The sequence below is a fragment of the Equus quagga genome, chromosome 1 (genome assembly GCF_021613505.1).
Source record: "Equus quagga isolate Etosha38 chromosome 1, UCLA_HA_Equagga_1.0, whole genome shotgun sequence".
NCBI classification, from domain to species: Eukaryota; Metazoa; Chordata; class Mammalia; order Perissodactyla; family Equidae; genus Equus; species Equus quagga.
Window position 1 is genome coordinate 140,906,556 of NC_060267.1, and position 24,273 is coordinate 140,930,828.

Consider the following 24,273-nt stretch of genomic DNA (forward strand, 5'->3'; position numbering starts at 1 on the left):
CCTTTAACAGCTCTGCCAACCAGAACCGGTCAGTTAGATCTTGCTGGTCCCTATTTTGACCCCGAGCTTTGGATCCTTTTCTTGCCTGGAGGGAGGGCAGCCCTGCACACACATCAACAGGGATGTGGGAAAACGCCAAGACTGATAGAGCTCTGGGGCTCGAATGGGCCTAGGCGAACGGAGGACAGGCGTCCACAGGGCAGGTGGCGGGCTTGGGGACGAGCCCCTCCGCTGGGCTCGGAGGCCAGCCAGCGCGACCCTGGGCAGGGAGAAGCCGAGACGGTGGCCCTCCCAGTTTCCTAGAGAGGCCGCGGAGGCCCGGGACGGCGGCGCGCGTGCGCGACGGGCCAGCGGGAGCCGGGCGCGGGGCGTGCGGTGCGGCGGGCAGGCGGAGTATCGGGCGGCCGCGGGAGTCGGTGAGCGGCCGGGTGGCGCAGGCGGGGCGGGGGCTGCTGTGCGCCCGCGGGGTTCCCGGGGCGCGGCGGGGTGCTCGGCTGTGGCCGGCGGGCGGCGGTGGGGCCCGGGCTGGAGGCCGCGGCCGGGGCGGTGGTCTGGCCGGGGATCCGGTCCCCGCCGTGCTGAGGGCTCAGCTGGAGGAGCTTCGGCGCCCGGGGGCCCGGGGCGCGGAGGGAGGGATTTCTGTGCGTTATCGCTTCTCCCGATTATGCAAACAAAGCGCGCTCATTACGGCCCATTAGATGACGCGGGGAGAGTAAGGAAAGTAAAAGTAACCGCAGTCCGCTAGTGTGTTCTCCTGGAGGCTTCCTGACGTTTTCCAGTTTGTGTATAAGTATGCAAGCTCGCATACATGTGTAAGTTTTTATTACGAAATGGGATCATACTATTGCTCTTAAAAAACTTTTTTTAGTTTTGTGGGAATATATACATAGCATTTACCGTATGACACAAAAGTTTACCATTTTAACGTGTATATGTAATTCAGTGGCATTAAGTACATTCCTAGTATTGCTTTTGAAAGTTATATCTTCAGCTTGCGGAATGCATTTGTTCATATATTGGTTAAAATTAGTGCTAGCATTATGACACCATCAAGACATTTTTGCAAGTATGATTAAAAGAAAAATATTTTGTTTGCAGTTTATTTCCCATAGTACACAATAGTTGAAGCTGTAAATGTTCAAGTGATGTTTGTGCAGAAAAAATAGCAAAATCTTTATTAGAGCGATTGTCTGTCTTCAGAATGAAAGAGTAGTATATAAAATGCAGCGTTTCTTTTTTAAAGATTTTATTTTTCCTTTTTCTCCCAAACCTCCCCCTCCCCCCCCCAACATAGTTGTGTATTTTTAGTTGTGGGTCCTTCTAGTGTGGCATGTGGGACGCCGCCCAAGCATGGCCCGACGAGCGGTGCCATGTCCACTCCCAGGACTGGAACCGGGAAACCCTGGGCCCCCAAAGCCGGACGCGTTAACTTAACCGCTCGGCCTCCGGCTGACCCTAAAATGCAGTTTTTAAGCACAAGGTTCAGCTCTAACCTAAAACCACTGTACTGGCTTCTCACTTACTTTGGCCTGAGAAATCAGAGAATGGTCTCCTCCTTAGTTAAAAGTGGGGCCAGGAAAGAACACCATCGTGTTTCAAGCTGTTTGCCGTTCAGAACTGAAAACTCACTAATACTAGGTCAGTTACTTTGCAAGGAAATGTCAGCAAGTGTTTCTAGCCATATTTTGATTGAGGATATCAGGGAACTTCCGTCGGCTATACACGTGTATATCTGTGTGCATAATCAAGGACTGACAAATGAGGCTCTTACATGTTGATGCTAAAGAGAGGCAGACAAATTTTGGTTAAGAAAGTAATCCTTACTGTAGTGAAAAGATGGGAATGTTTTGAAGACAAACTTCAGCATGTACTTATAAGGGATACTGACAAAACATGAAAAATGTTTAGTAACTATGCCATTTAGTTTTCTGTGGTTCCTGGTATCCAAGAAGTATTAGCGCATAAGCACTCCATGATGTCAAAGAGTTGCCTCAGAGTAAAAATACATAAAAGTATACCAGACATAACTTACATTATCTTGCAATCTTCAGTACAGATCTTCCTCGACTTACAATGAGGTTACATCCTGAAAAACCCATCGTGAGTTGAAAATATACGTCGAAAATCCATTTACTACACCTAACCTCCCAAACATCATAGCTTAGCCTAGCCTACCTTAATGCATGCTCAGAACACTTACATTAGCCTACAGTTGGGCAGAATCATCCAACACAAAGCCGAATTTATAGTCAAGTGTTGAATATCTCATGTAGTTTATTGAATACTGTCCTGAAAGTGAAAAACAGAAGGGTCGGATGGGTACAGAATGGTTGTTAAGTATCTGTTGTTTAGCGTGGCTGACTGGCTGCAGCTTGCTGCTCACCCGGCATCAGGAGAGAGTAGTGGACTGCATATCGCTAGCCCAGGAGAGATCAAAATTCAATGTTCTAGGTATGTTTTCTACTGAATGCGTATCACTTTTCACCATCGTAAAATCAAAAATCATATGTCAAACTATTGTGGGGACCTGGAATTGGCCACGCCAAGATATGTCTCTTTGGCATCAGGATTATTTGAGGCTGATTGCTTTTGATAAACTGGGACAGGGAAGGAGGCTCTGAGGAATGGAACTTGCCCTTTGTTAGGACACATTTACATTTGTAAGGTAAATCTCTATCTGTAAAAGGTGCCTCCCTCTTTGTACCAGGAAGAAGAAAGGCCATGACCTACTCTCCAAAAACTCTTAATCAATACCAAAGGCAAGGACTTAAAATCTGCATTTTATTGTGCTAGTCTGGTAACCTCCTGTAACTGACTTCCCTCCCCCTCCCAACTTTGGCATTCCTTAAGGATTAAGCATCTTCCCTTAGGCTAGGAACCGATCGCTGCTGCGCTCACCTGTGACCGCCCAGCTCCAGACATAGACTTGCCTCCTGCTGCGCCCACCGAGATAGCAGACCATTACCTGCTGTGTCCATCAAGCACTGTGCCGGCAGGGCAATCTTGTGACTATTGTGGGAGGGACATTTCAATCACATGTGAAACACCCCGTTTGGAGGCTATATAACCACTCTGTGCACCCCACTTCTTCGGTGCCCTTTCTTCCTTTGGGAAGAAAGGCCCCGGGCCATGGTTCCTCATAAAGCTTTGTTTAATTTTCTCTTGCTATTCTGTCTCATGTGAATTTAATTCGTTCTCCAGCCAGACGAACCCACATTTGGGGAGAGGAAATGTCCTCCTCCCCTACACTATCAACTCGGACCATCAGTATTTTTATATCAGAAACACTGTGAAAGAGCTCCCTCAGGTGAACCCCTGTGTGCTCTGCAAGGCTGAATTTTTGGGCTTGTACTTTTCCTTCCCTGATCACCCTCCTCCTTGTTTTCTTATACTGTCTGGCACCTGTCTCTGTCTAACATACCATATATTTTCTTTTTTTTTTTTGAGGAAGATTAGCCCTGAGCTAACATCTGCTGCCAGTCCTCCTCTTTGCTGGGGAAGACTGGCCCTGAGTTAACATCAGTGCCCATCTTCCTCTCCATTATACGTGGGACACCTACCACAGCATGGCTTGCCAAGCGGTGCCATGTCCCCACCCGGGATCTGAACCGGCGAACCCCGGGCCGCCAAAGCAGAACGTGCACAGTTAACCACTGCGCCGGCCCCTGAGCTTATTTCTTAATTGATCTATTGGTATGAGGATTACACTAACATTTTAAAAATGTTGAAGGACTGGAAGCAGTCTTTGTGTAGTGACAATTGTCTTAGAAACTTGTTTGCTTATTATCAGTGTATAGAATAAACCTTATGTCCCCTGACACTGGTAGGGAAAACAGGAGAGTAAGAGACTACTTAACAAGGATTTAAAAAGGAAAACAAGGGGCCGGCCTGGTGGCGCAGCATTAAGTTTGCACATTCCACCTCGGTGGCCGAGGGTTCGCTGGCTCGGATCCCGGGTGCGGACCTGTGCACCACTTATCAAGTCATGCTGTGGCAGGCATCCCACTTATGAAAAATAGAGGAAGATGGGTACGGATCTTAGCTCAGGGCCAATCTTCCGCAAAAAAAAAAATAAATAAAAATAAAGACAGCTTTCTAAGAAGGAAAGCAAACAAAATTACCCTGCATGTGAGATGAAGCAGCAAAATGAGAAAAAGAAGAAAACGGCCCTGAAAAATGCCCAGGTGATTGCTTGGGACTTTCCTTGTCTTTTCAAATTCATTCTCATTGTGGGAATGACCTGGGTTGGGGTATGGGGGAGGCTCTAGAGAAGAGGCCTGATCCAGCTTGGGTTGCTCCTCAGGCCTGGGGGCTCACGTTTGTGGTATCATCTTAACAAGTTGGTCTATGGAGGTTTTCTTCAGTCCTCAAAAGCTGGGTGGGGGGCCGGCCCCATGGCTGAGTGTTTAAGTTCACGTGCTTTGGCGGCCCAGGGTTTGGATCCTGGGCGCAGACATGGCACCGCTCATTAAGCCATGTTGAGGCGGCGTCCCACATGCCACAACTGGAAGGACCCACAGCTAAAATATACAACTATGTGCTGGGGGGATTTGGGGAGAAAAAAAGCAGCAAAAAAAAAAAAAGATTGGCAACAGTTGTTAGCTCAGGTGCCAGTCTTTTAAAAAAAAAAAGTTAGCTAGGCTTGGGAGGAACCTGAGGCACCTGGATACCTGATGTAGTGGGGTGCTTTCAGCTCTCTGGCCCCCATCACTTTCCTTTGCTCTGGGTCTTTCACTCAGAGCCTGAAGGCCCAGGAGGTCTTCAGCTTTGTCCATGTTCATGGTCGCAGAGGCTGGGCTCACCCTTTCTTTGATGGAAGGCCTGGCGTCTATGGGCGTGCTCACAGGCTGTCGCGCTCGTTTTCCTGCCTGTCGGTCTTCTCACCACCTCTTTACAAATGGCTCACTGGCCCCTGGATGTTTCTGCAGCAGCTGCTTCAGAACAGGCCAGGTTGGAGGCTTCTTTCTGGTGCTCACTTCACTGTGGGTCTCAATTTCCTGAGATAGGTCGATGCTGTTTATCTTCCCCACTGGGTGCATTTCTTTGAAATATTTCTCCCTGGCCTCCAGCTCATTCTCTTTAGGCTCCCTGCCAGATTTCTCCTCACCCTGAGCGGTTTTCCAGTTCTTTTCATACTTCAGTTTTCCTTCTGTCTCCCATCCATTCTGCGGGTTTGTCTGTGAAAGGCTGTCTCCCTCGCTGACTTTCTGCTTCGTCCTGAGCAGTTTCCTTCTTCCGGTTTGAGCTGCTGGAGCTCAGCAGGGCTGGAGCCTGCCCCTCCTGCTCCTGAAGCACCCTTTCCTCTTCAGGCGTCTTTTGTCGTTGTGTCTCTAAGTCTCTTTTCATAGGCCTTCAGTGATTTGCTTTATCACTTCTCTCGTTTTCCTTTGCTTTTGTTTTCTCTGACTGTTTCTTCTTACCTGTCCCCCTGTTTGCACAGCATGGCTTCCTTTGTCTGCCCGAACTAGGGCAGCCTCCTCACATGCGTGATCCCTAATGTAGTTCTTCGCTTGACTCTCCGTGCCTTGGAGCAGGGCTGTAGTTTCTCCCTTTTAGCTGGGTGATGGCGTGCTTCCTTCTTCCCGTCTCAGTGTACGGTCCTCTCGTTTTTGTCAGTCCCAGCAGCACTTGCTGAGTCCGGATGTTTGTAGCGAATGTAGGAGATGATGGCTTCTGGGTGAAGGTAGTGATTTCTTTAAATTTGCTTACATGGTGGGAGTTGGAGGGTGCCTCGGTTTCAGGGGAAGACGACCATCGTCTGTGACTCGGTGTGTGGAGTCATGGGCCACTTTGCAACAAATGCCAAGACCTGCTGTCCATAATATTTTCACATATGGTCTAAGGTAGGGGTCCAACTTCATTCTTTTGTACATCTGGTTGTCCCAGCACCAGTTGTTGAAAAGTCTATTCTTTCCCCTTTGAGTGGTCTTGGGACCTTCATCAAAAGTAAGTTGACTAGAGATGTATGGGGTTTGGTTCTGGACTCTTAGTCTGTGTCATTGATTTATGTCTATCATTATGTCAGCACCACACTGTCTTGGTGATTGCTGCTTTGTAAAGTAAGTTTAGAAATTGGGAATTGTGAGTCTTCCTTCTTATTCTTATTTTTCAAATTTCATTTGGCTGTGCTGGAAATCTTGAGTTTCCATATGAATTTTATTATCAGTTTGTCAATTTTTACAAAGAAGCTAGCTGGGCTTCTGATAGGGATTGTGTTGAATCTGAAGATCAATTTGGCGAATATCTGTTACATGTGAGTTTCAAGAAAGAGAGGGAATAAGAGGTTTTGATGGATGTCTGGAATCATTGACAGAACTTGGGGAGAAAGGAAAGGAAGACAGTACGAACATGTATTTTTGACACTGAATTTATGGTTATGTGCAACACCAGGTCAAGTGTCCAGCAGATGACTGGAAGCTTGTGATGGAAGTGCAGAAAAGAACAGAGCAATGAGAGTCGATGAGACCTCTGACAGAGAGAAGGGAAGCTCTGAGGCCTGAGCACCTGGAATGTCCATAATGAGAGGGCAGAGGAAGGAAGAAAAACCAGGGAAAGAGGGCCCAGAGATGTGGGGGAAATCAGGCTAGGCTTGTGCTAGGGAAGCCATGGGAGAGAATGTGGTCAGAAGTATGGCTTCCTTCAGAGAGGTTCAAGACAGTGAGGACTGAGCGGGCCAGTCCTCAGTGTGACCCGAGTCCTTCTACCATACCCCCCGTGGAAAATGCATAGCACACGTAGGATAAAGCCTTTCTGGAAAGGGCATGAGACTCTGTGTGTGGAGTTGCCTGGGCTCTCTTGAGTCCACTGGGTGGGATACAGACCTTGGTGGAGCCAAGGGCAGGGCTTGTCCCACTCATAGCTTTCTTTCCTCCCTCAGCTCAACAGGCTTCCCCAGTGCCTGCCCTTCCCCAAGCAGGGAACTTAGGAGACCAAGCAGCAGCAAGTGTGCTTCAGATGGTCGGGCCCCAGGTGAGCTTAGTCCTTTCCGTCTTTCCTGAGTTCCCCAGTCTGTGGCCCCGGATAGCTAGAGCTCAGCCCCGGGCTCTGGGCCATTCTGAGATGTTCCTGTGGCTTCCCTGCCTGATTGCTTCCCCTGGAGCTGGTCCCGCCTGCTGAGTTCACAGACTCTATCTTGCCCTGGTCTTGTCCTTTTAGATGTGTCATCCCAGCCTCTGTCCCTCTGCCCCCACTTTCCCCACCAGGACCCTCACCCGGTGCTCTCAGTAGCCTTCAGGCTGGGAATATCCTGAGCAATAGAAGCTTGTCGTTCCAGGGCTCTGCAGCGTACGAGTTCCTGTGCGTGGACTATACTCAGAAGAAGTGGAGAGGTCCAGCAGTCAGTCAGAGAGCCCTGTACCGGAACGTCATGCCGGAAAATCACTGCAGCGCGGCCTCCCTGGGTAATGCTTCTGCTCCCCGGTAACTTAGAGTCTGCAGTCTTTGCATTTTCTTTGCTGTATTCTTTTTCTTTGTTAACTTTTATTGTGAAAAATGGCAAACAGAAAAAGTAGAGAGAACAGTATCCTGAACCTTTCTGCACCATCACCCAGCTTTAACAGTTATCAGCATTCTCTTTCTTCATTATTAATTGACCCAGGGTGGTTTAGTTAGTTTGTAGTTGTAAGGAATAGAGAGCTACTCAAGTTATTGTAATTATGAGCTGTGTTACTTATAATAAGGCTAAAGAAATGGAAACCCTGAACAAATGGAACCCTGACCGGCTGGCCCAGAAACAGGGCCTTGTGGAGACTGAGCCTTGACCCAGGGCAGCTCAGCAGCCTCAGCAGCAACAGCTGATGACATTTAGGCTAGTGTTGCACCGGGAATGTGATGCAGCTGCTCCCTGCGTATCTGTCTTCTTCTCCCACTGCTCCCCATTCTCTTCACTCTGAATCTTTTGCCCCTCACAGCTCCTTCTTAATTATGTTTTCTGTTCCCTCATACTTTCTGCTTGCTGTGGCTCCCAGTAGTTTAGCTTCTCTTCATACATCATTTCAGCTTGAGCTCCTACTTGTAATTTCCTTCATTTTGCCCTACTTCCAGTTCAGAAGTTACTTCAAGAGGGGCTCCAGGGTGGTTCAGCCATTAAATCTCATCTCTGTTTGGGCAGAACTTTGGCCCAGGCCACAGCAGAGGCTGATGACTAATCTACAGGAAAGCTACAGTTCGGTCTAGTGCTTGGCCCTGTCCAGTCACCTGTCATCCATCACGGGATGAGCTGGGTTGCTTGGCATAAAGTGTGGTTGCTTCAGCTTCCCCTTCAGGAAAGATGAGCAGGGCAGCTTCCTGGAAGCGGCTTGTTGTCAGGGCAGTTTCTGTGATTGACAGGTCCAGGACAGTAGCCTATTCTGGAGAGGGTGGGCTTAGGAGTCAGGGACCCACACATCCACAACTTGAACGTACTGAAGTAGTAGAATGATGTTTGTAGCCCTGATTAAGATGTGATTGAAAGCAACCAACATTTTGTGTTCAGTTATGACCATGATTGCTCTCTTTTTCAAGCTTTTGTATTTAAAAATTCCAGAACTCGAAAGTAAATATTCAACTATTGAGTTTCCATAGACTACTGATAATTCTTTTTCTCAGTAGGACAAGAAATGAGTAAAAGTTGTTTTCTTCTTTCTTTTGGCAGCAGGTGAGAACAGAATGGAGAGTTCAGAGTTGCCTGCAAAGCAGGAAATTTCTAAAGGGTTGGAGTCATCTGATAGATTATCAGGAGGACTCTATGGGGTGGTTCCTGGAGGACCAGAAGCTGGAGATGCCTGTGAAGATGCTTTAGAGAAGCTGGAAGGGCAACCCTCAGATGAGGAAGGGAGCCAACTCGAAAGTGATTTCTTGGAAATAACATATGAGAATAAAAATAAATCCACTGAAGATGGGTGTGATATATATAAGGAACTTGGGGCACATCCAAATGTGTCTTCCCATCCTGCAGAACATCAAGGAGTCCTGAAAGGACAGAAATTCTATCGATGTGGTGAATGTGGCAAAACTTTTAATTGGAGTTCACACCTCATTGGGCATCAGAGAATCCACACTGGAGAGAAACCCTATGAGTGTAACGAGTGTGGTAAGACATTCAGGCAGACCTCTCAGCTCATAGTTCATCTCAGAACCCACACGGGGGAAAAGCCCTATGAATGCAGCGTGTGTGGAAAGACCTATCGACACAGCTCCCATCTCATTCAACACCAGAGACTCCATAATGGGGAGAAACCTTATAAATGTAATGAATGTGAAAAAGCCTTCAATGAGAGCTCCAAACTGTTTGACCACCAAAGAACCCACACTGGGGAGAAACCATATGAATGCCATGAGTGTGGAGCAGCCTTCAGTCGGAGTAAAAATCTTGTCCGACACCAGGTACTTCACACTGGTAAGAAACCCTACAAGTGTAATGAGTGTGGGAAAGCTTTCTGTTCTAATAGAAATCTCATTGATCATCAGAGAATCCACAGTGGGGAGAAGCCTTATGAGTGTAATCAATGTGGCAAGGCCTTCAGTCGGAGTAAATGTCTTATTCGACATCAGAGCCTCCACACTGGGGAAAAACCATACAAATGTAGTGACTGTGGGAAAGCTTTCAGTCAAATCTCTCAGCTTGCTGACCATGAGCGAATGCATACTGGAGAAAAACCTTTTGAATGTAATGAGTGTGGTAAAGCATTCAGTCTGAGTAAGTGTCTTATTCGACATCAGAGACTTCACACAGGTGAAAAGCCCTATAAATGCAATGAATGTGGAAAATCCTTCAATCAAAACTCATACCTCATTATACACCAGAGAATTCACACTGGTGAGAAACCTTATGAATGTACTGAGTGTGGGAAGGTCTTCAGCCATAATTCAAGCCTTATGGTACATCAGAGAACCCATACTGGGGAGAAACCATATAAATGCAGTGAGTGTGGGAAAGCCTTCAGTGACAGCTCACAGCTTACTGTGCACCAGAGAGTTCACACTGGAGAGAAACCCTATGAATGTATTGAGTGTGGGAAAGCCTTCAGTCAGCGTTCCACTTTCAATCACCACCAGCGAACTCACACTGGAGAGAAGCACTCAGGTGGGGCTCGGTCAGTTTCTTAAGGCATAAATCTCCAAGACAGCAAGGAACTTTGAGTTAAGCTTTCTTTATAAGAATGCTGCTCACCCTGGTGTCCTCTTGGAACCACTAATTGAAGTGGGCATTTCCCAAATGCTTCCTGCTGGGTCATAAAGGTAGGAGAGTGGCAGTAACAGTGCACTCCTTCCTCAGTAATGGGGAAGTGAGGACTACACATTTCATGTACTTGTAGGTTTCCTTCTTTCTTTTTTTTAACTGTTTAAAAATCTATTTCATGTCTTAGTTATATATCACATAATCAGACTGTGTGCTTCTCAAGGACAGAGATTATATCTCCCTTTTTCTATTCCAGTTAATCCGTTTCCCCAGTTACATAAAGTCGTTCTCTGAAACGGATTCCTCCTTTTCTGACTCTTGGGTCTGGCCTTTTTGAAACTTCTGTTCTAATCTAGACCCTCATCACTTGTTCCCTACCTAGAAACCGTTTCTTCTTCCTGTTTGCTAATCTGTGTCCCTCAGAACCTGTAAGATCCAGTTCATCTCTGAAAGACATTTTTCTTCAGATGCTTCTTCCTTCCTCCTAAACTTCTGTTGATATGACCTCAGTGCTTCAAATTAGCCTGTGCTACAATTTGCAGTTACTAAATTGCCTTGTAAATTATTCTCAACTTAATGCATATGTGTATACTTTCATACCAATTTAATGTAGGCTCTTTGTGGTTGGGTATTGTATCTATTTCTTTTAGCATATAGATAATTCTCTGCATCTACTAGTTGTTGAAGAAGTTTTTAAAACTCACTTCTCCAACGCAACCATTCTTCAAGTGAGGATGAACTCCCCTCCCACCACCCAACCTAAAATTTCTAACGATGGATATCATCGGATATCACATACAAAGGCCTCATTCATATCATCTACGTGTATCCCTGGAGTCGTACTGCTGTTACTTCTGCCTCAGAGAGCTAATGGATTTGTGTTTGAGTGTGTGTATGTATGTCTGTATGTACCTAGGTATTGGAGTTGGCAGTCATGTTCCACTGATAGGTACTTTGCCCTGCACACTGATTCTAGTTCTGAACTAGCTGAGTCCACCTTATGCCTAAGTAAACAAGTTAAGAACAGCATCAAAATTTACTGTAAAGATTTGACTTTTGTGGCTGTGGCAAAGATGATTGAAAGTTCCAGTTAGAAGCATTCTTGGATGGTTGGAATTCACAGCGATGAGGTTTGTGGCAAGATAGTAGAGTCAAATTAATCTTATTTCCTTACCAATTTCTAGGTTAGAGGTGTACCCTTAATTTTTGTAATTACCTTTTGGGCCATCTTTCATTCATCAAAGGCAGAAGAAACAGGAAATCTTTTCAGAGGATTTCCACTCCTTAACAGTCACATATTGGACATAAGCTTGAACAACTCATTATTTTCCCCCTTGCAGTAGGGCCCCACTGCTGGGGCACCTCTGCCTCTGGTGTCAACCTCCTTCCTCTTAGCAATATGAGGAGCGGCAGTGTGGCACAGGTGGAGGAGGAGGTGGGGGCAATGTCAGGTGTGTCACCTGGAGGGGAGAGATTTTTGTGAGCTGTGATTTGTGTCTTAGAGGCAATGGAGAAGAAAGGAAAGAGAGTCCAGGCTGAAGAAAATAAGAATTAGATGTGATTCTGGGAGAGGCCTCTCAGACATTGTTAGAATGTTTTTTGGGGGCCTAAAAAATTTCTGAACCAAGGACAGGGGACTGGAAATTTGTCATTTGTGAATGTGTTTTCAATTAAATTTCTGTTACAGCTATGTTTTTGGTGTTTATTTCCATTTTCCTTTACAAAATATGCAGATAGGACTTCCTTTTTTACTTTGGGAGTTCTCAGATCCCAGGGAAGAACCCAGCCCCCATTATGAGCACCTGCGTCCATCCGTCCACCCTGATTGGACATTACTGCTCATGTCATCAGTAGAACCCCCTGCCTGTTGGATGCTATAGTTTTATCTTCGGGTTCTTGTCTGCTCATCCCCTGCCACACTAAGTCTCTGGAGTGGGTGATCCAGTGCTATTCATGACTGTTACACACCACCAGCTGTCTGGTGGGTGCTCAGTAGAAATGAACGTCTTCACTTCCTGGAAAAGCACTCAGGCTCTTGGATGGAGGGAAAAGGGCTACATTGGAAAGCCACACCTCAATTTCTATTGCTAGTATTGGAAATAGTTATTGGTTTTTAAAAACTTTATCTGGATCCAATTACCTTGCTAAATTATTTTTAGTTTTCATTTCCTAACTTTTGTAGGTATACAAAAATAATTAGTATTCTCTTAATTTCTAATTTGTATGTCACTTATGTCATGCATTAGCAAGAATATAAAAAGAAAATAGCAGATAACAGGCATTCCATGTCTTGCTCCTAATGTTTTTAGCACTTCACAGTTTTTTTTATGATGTTCACCTCATTCTTAGTTTCTGATAAATATTCTATTGTGTTTAGAAGTTTCCTTCTATCTCTATTTTTAGAAGAAGCAGTATGGTATCTAAGTGGTTAAGTGCACAGATTTTGTGCCTAGCACTCTAAGTTCAAATCCTCACTACACCACCTTCTTAGGTGTGTGATCCTGGGCAGTCACTTAGCTTGTGTCTCAGTTCTTCCATCTGTGAAATGGTTCTACCTCATAGGGCTGTGAGGATAAAATTAGTTAATATAAGTGTAAGGCACTTAAAATAGTGCTTGATGCATAGTACACATTATAGCAATTATTATTATACTTAGAGTTTCTATTAGAAATGGATGCTAAGTTCTATCTAATTTTTTAAAAGTCTGTTGGTGTAATTTTACAGGTCATATTCTGTATTTTTTTGTGTGTGTAATTCATTTTATTGACAAGTTTTCAAATAATTGAAATTTCTTGACATTCCTGGAATAAAGTCCATTTGTTCATGGTGATTTCTTTTTTCTGCTTACAGAACTAGATTCAATTTGCTTTGCAAAATGAATTTGGAACTTTTCTTTCTGTTTTATTACTCTGGAAAAGTTTGCATAATGTGAGAATTATTCTTTGAAGGCTAAATATATCTAGGCCTGATCCTTTTTTGAGAGGGAGGAGACTGGGAGGGACATATCTGTAGCAGCTGTCTTAGTTTGGGGCTACTATCACAAAACACCATAGACTGGGGGGCTTTAACAACAGATATTTATTCCTCACGGTTTTGGAGGCTGGGAAGTCCAAGATCAAGTTGCCGGCATGACCAGGTTCTGGTAAGGACCTGCTTCCTGGCTTGCAGACAGCTGCCTTCTTGCTATATTCTCATATCATGAAGAAAGAGAGAAGCTGTCTGTCTGTTTCTCTTCTAATAAGGGCGTTAATCCCATCGTGGGTGCCCTACCCACGTAAGCTGATCTAACCCTAGTTACTTCCCAAGGGCCCTGCCTCTACATACCTTCCCACTAGGGATTAGAGCTTTGACATGGATTTTGAGGAGACAAACATTTGGTCCATCAGTTCTGCCTCTGGCTCCCCCAAATTCATGTCCTCACATGCAAAATACATTAATTTCATTGATTTCATTCCAGTAGCCCAAAAGTCTTACCTCTGGTTCAGCATTAACTTGAAAGTCTGGAAGTCCAAAGTGTCATCTAAATATCATCTAGGTCAGATACGGGTGAGACTTGAGCTATGATTCATCTAGAGGCAAAATTCTCCAGCTGTGAGCCTGAAACCAGACAAGTGTATGCTTCCAAAATATAATGATGGAACAGTTATAGGATAGACATCGGGTGTTGAAAAGACCTACAGTTCTTCCCTCCTGTGTGTCTCTTACTAGTCACAGAACACCACTTCTGGTCACTAAATGTATGGGATTCCCCCCCTACACACACACCAAGCAATTCTCTACAACACCAGCTGGGGGTCCTACAATTCAACTCAATTCTGACACTATCTTCCTGGAGCTAGCATCAGATCCCACAGTTAAGGGCTCAGTGGGCCTTCTACTTCAGACACCAATTGCAGGTGCAGGTGACCAACCAGCTGTAGATCCAAGGTTCCAACAACACCCTCCTGGGGTTTGATTAAGTTGCTAGAGTGGCTCACAGAACTCAGGAAAACAATTCACGTATGTTTGTCGGTTATCATTTAAAGGATACAGATGAACAGCCAGATTAGATATGTAGGGCAAGGTCTGTGAGAGTCCCAAGCATAGGAACTTCTATACCCATGGGGTTGAGGAGCATCACCCTCCAGTTACAAGGATGTGTTCACCCGCCTGGAAGCTCTCTGAATCCTGTAGTTTTGGTTCTTTTATGGAGGCTTCATCATGTAGGCATGATTAATCATTAACTCCTTTCCAAGCCCTTCTCCGTTATCAAGAGAATGGGGGGTGGGCTGAAAATTCCAAGCTTCTAATCATGGCTTGATCTTTCCAGTGACCAGCCCTCATCCAGGAGCCCACCTAGACTCACCTCAATAGGACAAAAGGCACTCCTATCACCCAGGGAATTATAAGGGTTTCAAGAGCCCTGCGTCAAGAACCAGGGCCAAAGACCAAATATTAGAACAAAAGATGCTCTGAGTGCTCTTATCACTTAGGAAATTACAAGAGTTTCAAGAGCTCTGTGCCAGGAACTAGGGACAGAGACCAATACAGTCAGCCCTCCATATCCACGGATTCCTCATCTGCGGGTTCAGCCAACCATGGATCATGTTTATACAGTTGGTTGAATTCAGGGGTGTGAACCCACAGATACAGAGGGCTGACTAAGGGACTTGAGCATCCACAGATTTTGGTATCCATGGGCACCCTGGAACCAATCCCCTGCAAATACTGAGGGACAACTGTATATATTTTCTGTTATCCCACACATTCCAATTCCAAAAAGAAGAAATTGGAAGGAAGAAAGGGTGATAGGTCCTGAGCAAATCCAAAACTTAGCAAGGCAAATTCCATGAGATCTCAGGCTCAAGGATAATTCTTTTTGATTTGGTGCTCTGCCCTCCAGGACCACTGGGGTGATGGTCCCACCTTCTGGATCCACTGCGGCCTCAGTCTTGACCCCAAGGCTCTAGGTGGCTTTTGTTGGAAACTGGTCTGTCTGAAACCAAGGCAATGGTTCAACCCTGATCTCTGAATCATCTTCGGGGTTATTCTTCCCTTGTCTTGAAGAATAGCACACTTTTGCAGCCTTTCTTCATTTCTCATTTTAGGATTCTAGATGCAGTCATATTGGAGGTTAGAACTTCAACATATTAACGGGGGTAGGACAACACAATTTAGTCCATACCAGTACCTCAATTCTCTTGTAATATGGCACCAGTGGTAGGACTACATCTGCCACAAGCCCAATTACCTTCAAAAGTACTTGTCATCCACTGTATTGATGACATCCTCATTGCCAGCCTGACTAAAACACAAATTGACCAGTCCCTACATAAAGTTGTAGATATTATGACAAAGAGGATGGGTCCTCAACCCTGGTGAGATCCAGGGACCTGCTCAAAAGTACATTTCCTGGGAGCCATCTGGGCTGGTAATCAGAGGAGTATTTCTGATAAAGTCAAACAAAAATTGCTGTCATTGGAAGCCACCACCATCAGGAAAGAAGTTCCATAGCTGGTAGTCCTGTTTGGCTATTGGAGATAACATGTACCAAATCTGGGTATTTTTTTGGTCCGTTTAGTCAAGGTTTACCTGCAAGGTGGCCATCTCTGTATGGGGTCCCCAAAAGAGCAGACTGTAGATGCCATGCAACATGAATTGGCATGGGTCTTGTCATTGGGACCAATGGAGCTTGCCAGCTCTTTGGAGCTACATGTCTTTGCTACTTACCCATGAGGATTAGAGCCTGTGGCAACAAGAGACTGCTACTGGGGTGCACAGACCCCTCGGGTTTTGGAGATGTAAATTACCCAAGACAGCTGCCAGATAAACCCGACTTCAAATGTCAACTCCTAGCCTGCTATTGGGCTCTATTGGAAATAGCTCTTAATCACCGAAGTGCTGCATGTGACCTTATGACCTGAGCTACCCATCCTCACGTGGATTCTCATTGATCCTACTAATAAAATAGGACAGGCTCAGCAAAGTGCCATCATTAAATGGAAATGTTACATCCAAGATCAAGCCTGAGTGGGATTCCAGGGGATCAACTGACTCTATGAAGTAGTTGCCTTGTCAGAGGGGGATGAACAGCCTGTAGTGGATGCTCCTGCCACTCCCTTAGCTAAGTGCAGCCCACAGTTCAAAGATGTTCCAGCTGATGGTATGGGTTGTATTTTGTATTTTTTAATGAGATGGTTAGTCAGATGTGGTCATAAGAGAAAACAAGAGAGGCACGGGGTAAAAAAACCAAAGTATTATACTCACTGATCCAAGAGACAAGAAGCATGGCACTCCTGGTAGGGCTACATGGCAAAGCCACCAGGGTGGTCAGGAGGCAGAAGACAGGAGTGAGGGGAAGGTTTAGGACACTGCCTTTATAGGGGTTTTCATGGAAAAAGCAAGGCAGGGAAGCGTGAACAGTTTAGGATTGGCTAGTTTGAATAATTTTGACAGGTCTGGGGCAATAAGGATGGTCTCCAGTTGCTTAGCACCTGGCCCTGGGATGGTTAAGGCAGAGAAATATTGTCTCTCAGGGTGTATGGGCCAGATGGAGGAGGTATGGCTCTGGATTGGTTAGTTTGTGTATCAAAGACATGCTCCTGGCTGGGCTCTTTGCTATCTCTAAGAGTTGGCTAGCCCTTGGAAAGGCAGTCTCTCCCAGACAGAATGGTTTTTTAGCATGTCAAAACCTCGTAATATTCAGAAATTAAAAAATATTTACAATACAATTTGTCCTCTGGTGTTTTGGCATCATACTAAGGAAAGTTAGGGGTAATGAGAGTGGAGATGTTTAGAGAGTAGGGCATAAGTTGCCCTAAAGAGGATAGAAAAGATTTCGTTATAAGAGAAGAACAGGGCAACACAAGTAGAAGTACAAGGAGTCTCTGCCGACTGACCTGTAACCAATTTTCCCATTTATATGGCATTAGTGAAGAAAAATAGATCTGAAATTTTGGGAGTCTCTAACAATATCTTAGTAGAGTTGAAAAGTGTGTTAGAAATATGCCCAGGTCAAGGGGGAAGGTCTGGCAGGTATGTTGTTGGATGGGATGAAATGATAAGTTAGTCAAGTATGTGTAAAGATGAGTGGTGTTGCATGTAACCAAGGGGAAGGAGTAATTGTGGTGGTCACAGTCAGAGACGCAGGCAGGAGGTTGTGGTGGAAAGCTGGAGGAGAGTAGTAGTGATGAAGGCTCGGCAAGCCGAGGAGTTGAAAGAAAGACTTCTTGGACTCTCAAGGTCTGGCAGTAGTGCTCCTTTATTCAGAGAATAGCATGAAGTAGCATGGGGACAGGGCCCGTGGGCAGTAAAGAGCTGCAAAGGGTTGAGGGTAGGGCTAAATTTATAAGGCATAGGTATGTGAGTTATTTCTTTACAAGACAAAGGAAAGATCATGAAAAAAAATTGTTAAAATGGTATCAGTGCAGGTGCGGTCTTGTTATTAGGTGGTCCTAGAACTTTGGATAGGAATCAGGTGGGATCAGGTTAGGACATCCTGTGCTTCCTGGAGGATGATATAGATCGGTATGTAGGGCAGGTCACCTTGGGTTTCTCTCCCTGGGGCAGCCTTGATCCTCATCAGTAGGAGAAGGCACTGGGGTCAAAGAGTTGACTGATATGAGGAAGGTGTCTCCTAGGGAAAGCAATAATTTCCATTCACTTTTATTTTAATTAATTAATTAATTAATTTTTGAGGAAGATTAGCCCTGAGCTAACTGCTGCCGATCCTCCTCTTTTTGCTGAGGAAGACTGGCCCTGAGCTAACATCCATGCCCATCTTCCTCTACTTTATATGTGGGACACCTACCACAGCATGGCGTGCCAAGCAGTGCCATGTCTGCATCTGGGATCCGAACCGGCGAACCCCGGGCCGCCGAAGTGGAACGTGTGCACTTAACCGCTGCTCCACCAGGTCAGCTCCTCCATTCATTTTTAGACACAGATAGTAATAACCTCTACCTGATTTCCCTTTAAGCATGAGAATGTAGAGGTGTACGCAGGAATATACCAGAATCACAGGCTAAGCAGACATCAAGCTCAGAAACGTAATAGAATCCCTAATGTCAAAGGAAGAAGAGCAAAAATTTTCTTGTATTGTTTGGGAAGAGGTCTTAGTGTCCAGGGTGAAGTTGTCTCTGGTGCAGGGGGCAAAGTCACCTCCAACGACGATGTCTTGGGCTGGGGCGACGTCATCTCTAGTGGTGAGCTCCTGGGCTAGGGCAATGTTGTCTGGGATTGGGGTATACTTCCCAATTGAATACCCACTCGAGTTGATGCAGGTCTTGGCATTTGCTGTGTTTGGTTGGAACAACGGCTTCCCTGCAGGGTTTGTGCCTCTGGATTGTAAACCAATGAAAGCACCCAGACCAGGAATAATAAAATCAGGGGTCATCAGGATGGTGTGCAGCTGCACTTGACAGGCCTTTTGTTTTGATTTGTAGAAGTGTTGGCTCAAATTGGTCCTGTGTCAGATGAGCAGCTTCCTAGCCCATGGTATAGCCTATGGTTAATGGGTCCCAGGAGAGTATGCAGCTTGATCTGACTCCCAGTCCTTGTGGGCTGGGGGCAAGATAAAAAATTTATAAAGATAGGTTAAGGCCTGGGGCAAGGAGAGACCGGTAGGGATTTATTCATTGGACAGCAATTTGAAAAGAAGTTGTTTGAAGATGTGATTATGTTTCTCAGTTAAGCTATTTAGGACCTATTAGGGATGTGAAAGTTTGATTGAATGCCTTTCCCAAGAGCCCAGCATGGTGTATACTAAGAAGTGAAATGTATGTCTTGGTTATGATTAGTAATATCTTAACTCCAAAAGGAATAAGGGGTATCCTGGCAGGGCCTTGTATTGTGGCTTTAGTATATGTAGAGACGTGTGGTTTTGATTTATACTTTGGGTATTTGTGAGGCAAGAGTTTCCCAGAGTTTTTTTTTTTGTTTTTTTTTTTTACCTTGAAGGGGACAATTTCCAGGTAATGGCCAGCAGTTTACAATAAATGTGAAGATGGGACCATTTCTTGGCCAGGTCATCCAGTGCTAAGATGACTGCCTGAAGTTTGGTCAGGTGTGTTGTTTCTTGGATCCCATCTTTTATTAGGGATCTCCTGGCTAAGAGATGGAAAACAGCCGCATTCCATGGAGCTCCCTCACATATGATGGGTAGCAGTGCCATTTGCATAGTTCCCCAACTCCCATTGCTATTCACTTAGTTAATCCCAAGGGGCTTCTCAGATAATCGAGGGGCTCAAGGGAGGGGTGCATTACTGCATCTGGAAGGACCTGAGGACAGGGGAAAGCACCCTCTCCTGCAGATGGAATATACCCAAGGGCCCACGTTTGGCTCCATTCTGTTTTAAGGAGTCTCAGTAGCTGTGCCAAGCTTGTGGGGTACTGTTTCCATGACCAAAGCATTATGGGAAGCTGGGTATGGAGGGTCACAGGCTCAGGGTCTATGAGAGCCTCTATTTCTGGAAGAGCTCAGGAGGTAGCCAGTCATTTGTTGTTTTATGGGTGTATAGTACAAGGACGAGAGGAGCAATTTCTTGCATCAGAAGTCCAGGGGTAACCAATGGCCATCATAAGTGGTTCAGAGACTCCAGGAGGCATGAGAAGAGGTTGCCAAAGCTTCTATAGTGAAGGAGTTTCTGTGGGCACTAACAGGAGTGCCTGCTAAGTTTAATTTGGATGTGAAATTTGTAAATGAGGAATATGTTGCCACCAGAACCCCAAAAGGACTAAATAATGTTGGACTTATGTCTCCTTAATAAGTGTGTCAGGTGAATCTCTTTGGAGAAGGATGTTACCAATGTTATGTTATACCTGTGCTCCTGGAGAAAGGTGGATGTAGTTGAAGTCTTGTCTATAAAGACTGTGTGTGATGGCAGTTGCAGGTACCATGGGTAGCCTGGAAAATGTGTACCGTGTCCCTTCAGAGGCGGGGAGGCAAACTGCAGTTGAGAGGCCATTGACATAGGCACTGAACGAACATGTTAGCCGAATCTATGAGTAAAATGTTTACTGGCTGTTAATTGAATAGAATCAGTAATTTTAAGAATATTGGGTATTGGATATGGGGGCCTTGGATGGGACCAAAGCATTAGGGTCATAGTAATCCACCATGAGGCGCCTTTTATTTTTTTCAAATTTAAGAACAGGCAAAATTGGACTGTCAAATGGAGAAGCAGTGGAGTTAATCACCTCTTTATTGATTAGGTTTCATATGTAAATTTAATCCTTGAAGTCCTTGATTTAACTTATATTGGGCCATATTAACTATTTTAACTGGAGGTTCATGGGTCCCATTTTCAAGCCAATTTGTAAGTATCAAGGACTTACTTTAATTTTAGTTCATTATTTATTGTATCAGAGCCTCTGTGTTCAATATGGAATATTTTAGGGCAATAGGTATCATGACTAAGGGAAATTTAGGAAAGGCTACAGTTAGAGTGAGGCATAACCATTTTTCCTCCATTTTATATTTAGTTATCTTTTTAATATTATTGGGGGCCAATGTTTAAATTTAGTGAGATCCCCAGTATAACTAACTTGAGCCCCAGAATTAAGTCCATAAAGTTTTGCCAATTGGTGCATTTCAGCCAATGTTAAAGTTAATTTAGAACCTATGTTGTACACCACAAAAGCCAATTAGCACCCTTTTTGTTTTTTCTTATATGCTGTTTTTAATATATAAATTTAGTATATAGACATTGGATTTCCAGTTGGATCAAGCTATGGAACTTTGTTTTTATTAGTTATATATTATATATACATATACACAATTTATCTATTATATATTTATATTAAAATATTCTATATGTATACATAAATACATAATTTATTTAATTTAATGTTCAAAACTTTTAACATTTTTGACAACTTCCCCAAATCAAATTTTAAATGGAGTCTTTTTTTTTTTTTGAGGAAGATCAGCCCTGAGCTAACATCTGCTGCCAATCCTCCTCTTTTTGCTGAGGAAGACTGGCCCTGAGCTAACATCTGTGCTCATCTTCCTCTACTTTACATGTAGGACGCCTACCACAGCATGGCTTGATAGGCAGCGTGTGGGTCCATGCCTGGGATCTGAACCGGCGAACCCTGGGCTGCTGAAACGGAATGCGTGAACCCAACCACTGTGCCACCAGGCGGGCCCTTAAATGGAGTCTTTTTGACCTCAGACTAACTTTGAGATTTCCCAAAGGGCCCCAAAACATTTGTCTCTTACCTTGTGAAAGAAAGATGTTAAACCAATTAGGTTTTTTTGCATGTTAAATTACACGGGAAGCATTGTCAAATAAAAAGTGATAATAAACCTTCTTAGGTTACATGTGTATGGATATATATTACTAATATAGGCATTCCAAGAATGATTTGAAGTTCACAGAAATTTGTCAATACCTTCATTGTTCAATTATTATCTTAAATTGTTGTATGACACCGAAATAACTAAATTTCCTTATCAAATGAACTCATCCGATGTATTTTTTTTTGATGAGGAACTTTGGCCCTGAGCTAACATCTGTTGCCAATCTCCCTTTTTTTTTTTCTCCCCAAAGCCCCAGTGCATAGCTGTATATCCTAGTTGCAAGTCACTCTCTTTCCTCCATGTGGGAGGCTGCCACAGCATGGCTTGATGAGGGCGTGTGGGTCTGCACCTGGGCTCCGAACCAGCGAACCCTAGGCCACTGAAGTGGAGTGCCCGAACTTAACCACTTGGCCACAGAGCCAGCCCCTCATCCGATCTTTAACTATGGCCATTTTAAAGTCTTTTTTTGTCATTTATAGACAGTTATTGTTTTACTCTGATGCTTCTGTAAAAGTGCTCCATCTTCAGAGAGATTTATAATGAAGACTCTGACAAGTACTGTAGAATACAGGTTCCTGATAACTTTTTAAGATTGTAACACTAAACTGAGTAGGAATTTCCAGAACTCTGATGAAAAAATTGGATTCAAGGAGAACAGGAATTAATAACATGGGATTAAATGAACTGATAAGGATAGTTATAATTTTTATGACTTTTTGTTTGAAACATTGCTGGTTCTTTGATCTTTTGTTTTCCAGATTTAAGGAAATCTTTTTCTCTTGTTATCTATAACTCACAGCAATTTGGTAAATTATACCTTTGTAAACAGAATTAAAACATTTATCTTTTTCTCCTTACCTTATCCCTCCAGAATTATGAAATTGTTTTATTATTTTTTGATTTTTTTTTTAAAGATTTTATTTTTCCTTTTTCCCCCCAAAGCCCCCTGTTACATGGTTGCAAATTTTTAGTTGTGGGTCCTTCTAGTTGTGGCATATGGGATGCCGCCTCAACATGGCTTGATGAGCGGTGCTATGTCTGTGCCCAGGATCCAAACCGGGGAAACCCTGGGCTGCTGAAGCAGAGCGAGCGAACTTAACCACTCGGCCACGGGGCTGACCCATGAAATTCTTATTAAGTATTTTTATTTTCATGGCAATATAGTTATTTGCATAGATACAATAAAATCTATTCTCCTTGTAACAGAACACAATTGGAAACATTGGTTATATTACCAAGGCTTTGACTGAAATGTCACATTTAAAAATGATGTGCATAAAATCAGATATGACCAGTTTTCAGAAACCAAGGTTAGTCGATGGAGCTAATATGGAGATAATAAAGCTCCTTGGAAAAACCTCCTGTTGTGTTACCTACAGGGTTCCTAGCCTTACCGGTTGAGTAAGAAAGGTCACTTCCTGGTAGCCCGGGGAACATGAGAATATTTGAGGGACCTCAAGAAAATAAAAATTCACCCAAATATATAGGTATTCCAGGAAATGTCTGGCAAGTCCTTGGTTTCACTTCCTGGCTTCAAGAGGCAGCAAGGCAGACTTTTAAAAAGACTGTGTGGGGGCCGGCCCAGTGGCGTAGCAGTTAAGTTCACGCACTCCACCTCAGTGGCCTGGGGTTTGCAGGTTCAGATCCCAGGCATGGACCTAGCACCACTAGTCAAACTATGCTATGGCGGCATCCCACATAAAATAAAGAAAGACTGGTGCAGATGTTGGCTCAGGGCCAATCTTCCTCAAAAAAAAAAAAAAGGGCCTATGTGGTCAATCACTCTTCTTGTTTTGTCCTAAGCTAACAACTGTTGCCAGTCTTCCTCCTTGTTTGTTTTTTTTTTTTTTTTACCCCCTCCAAAGCCCCAGCTCACAGTTGTGTATAGTTGTAACTTCTTCTGGTTCTTCTATGTGAGCCACTGCCACAGCATGGTACTGACAGCTGAGTGGTGTGGTTCCATGCCTGGGAACCCAACCTGGGCTGCCAAAGCAAAGCACACAGAACTTGTAACTGCTAGGCCATCAGGGCTGGCTCAGTCACTATTTTTGTTGCACTTATGTGAATAATCAGGCTGCGTTTAATAAGACTAGACTTATTTTGCAAACAAATTAGTCTTACTATGGTTATCTTTGCTAAAAATAGGGGTGATTATAAAGAGAAAAATTATGTTTTAGTAAAAAACTGTAACACACTCTTGTGAATATCAGATTCTAGTTCTGTTCATTGTCTTTGAGGTTTTGTTATACACCTGTAAACTCGACTAGGTCCTGAATTTTTCTAGCTTCCCTAAAGATCTAGCTACAACTCTCCAAACTCACGTTTCCAACTTTCTCCCACTCTTCTGACGTGGAATCACAAAGAAGAAAGACTGCCCTTGAACCTCACTGAAAGAGACCATATCAGGTCCTCCTCACTACCCAGATAATAGCCAAACTTCAGGGCCTTGAAACTTGAGGCCACATCTCACAGTTAAAAAGGGTTCCTGCAGCCTCTTGGAACTGCATAGCAGCTGGAGATCTAAAATTAAAATCGACTAGAGAGGTTCCTCCCCAGAAGCTGACGACATCTTGAGGTGGACAGCTCTCCCAAGATCACGGATCAGGACCTTCACCTCCAGTATGAAACTCTTACTCCTTTTGCCCTCTTGCTACTTGCTTTTTCTCTTTGTTAGTGCATGAGGAAACGATGCTTCTTAACTCTGGCAGCTATCACTGAATTTACCACCAAGGCCATAACTGCACAGCAAAAGTCCTTAGACTTTCTTGCTAAGGTGGTTTCAGATAATAGAATTGCTTTCGCTTACTTATTGGCTAAACAAAGAGGAGTCTGT

General features: G+C 44.3%; 1 protein-coding gene across 2 annotated transcripts; it reads left to right on the forward strand.

The window, feature by feature from the left end:
• Positions 1-368: 368 nt before the first annotated feature.
• Positions 369-11,904, forward strand: LOC124240714 (zinc finger protein with KRAB and SCAN domains 7). 2 transcript variants are annotated; one of them, XM_046663907.1, is made up of 4 exons: positions 369-416; positions 6,878-6,969; positions 7,274-7,400; positions 8,636-11,904. In XM_046663907.1, the coding sequence occupies exons 2-4, from the start codon at positions 6,955-6,957 to the stop codon at positions 10,084-10,086; spliced, it is 1,593 nt and encodes a 530-aa protein (XP_046519863.1). In that variant the 5' UTR covers positions 369-416; positions 6,878-6,954; the 3' UTR covers positions 10,087-11,904. The 2 variants fall into 2 exon arrangements, with proteins under 2 accessions (XP_046519863.1, XP_046519828.1); XM_046663872.1 differs by lacking the exon at positions 369-416 and having other exon boundaries at positions 6,654-6,969; positions 8,633-11,904.
• The last annotated feature ends 12,369 nt before the right edge of the window (positions 11,905-24,273 follow it).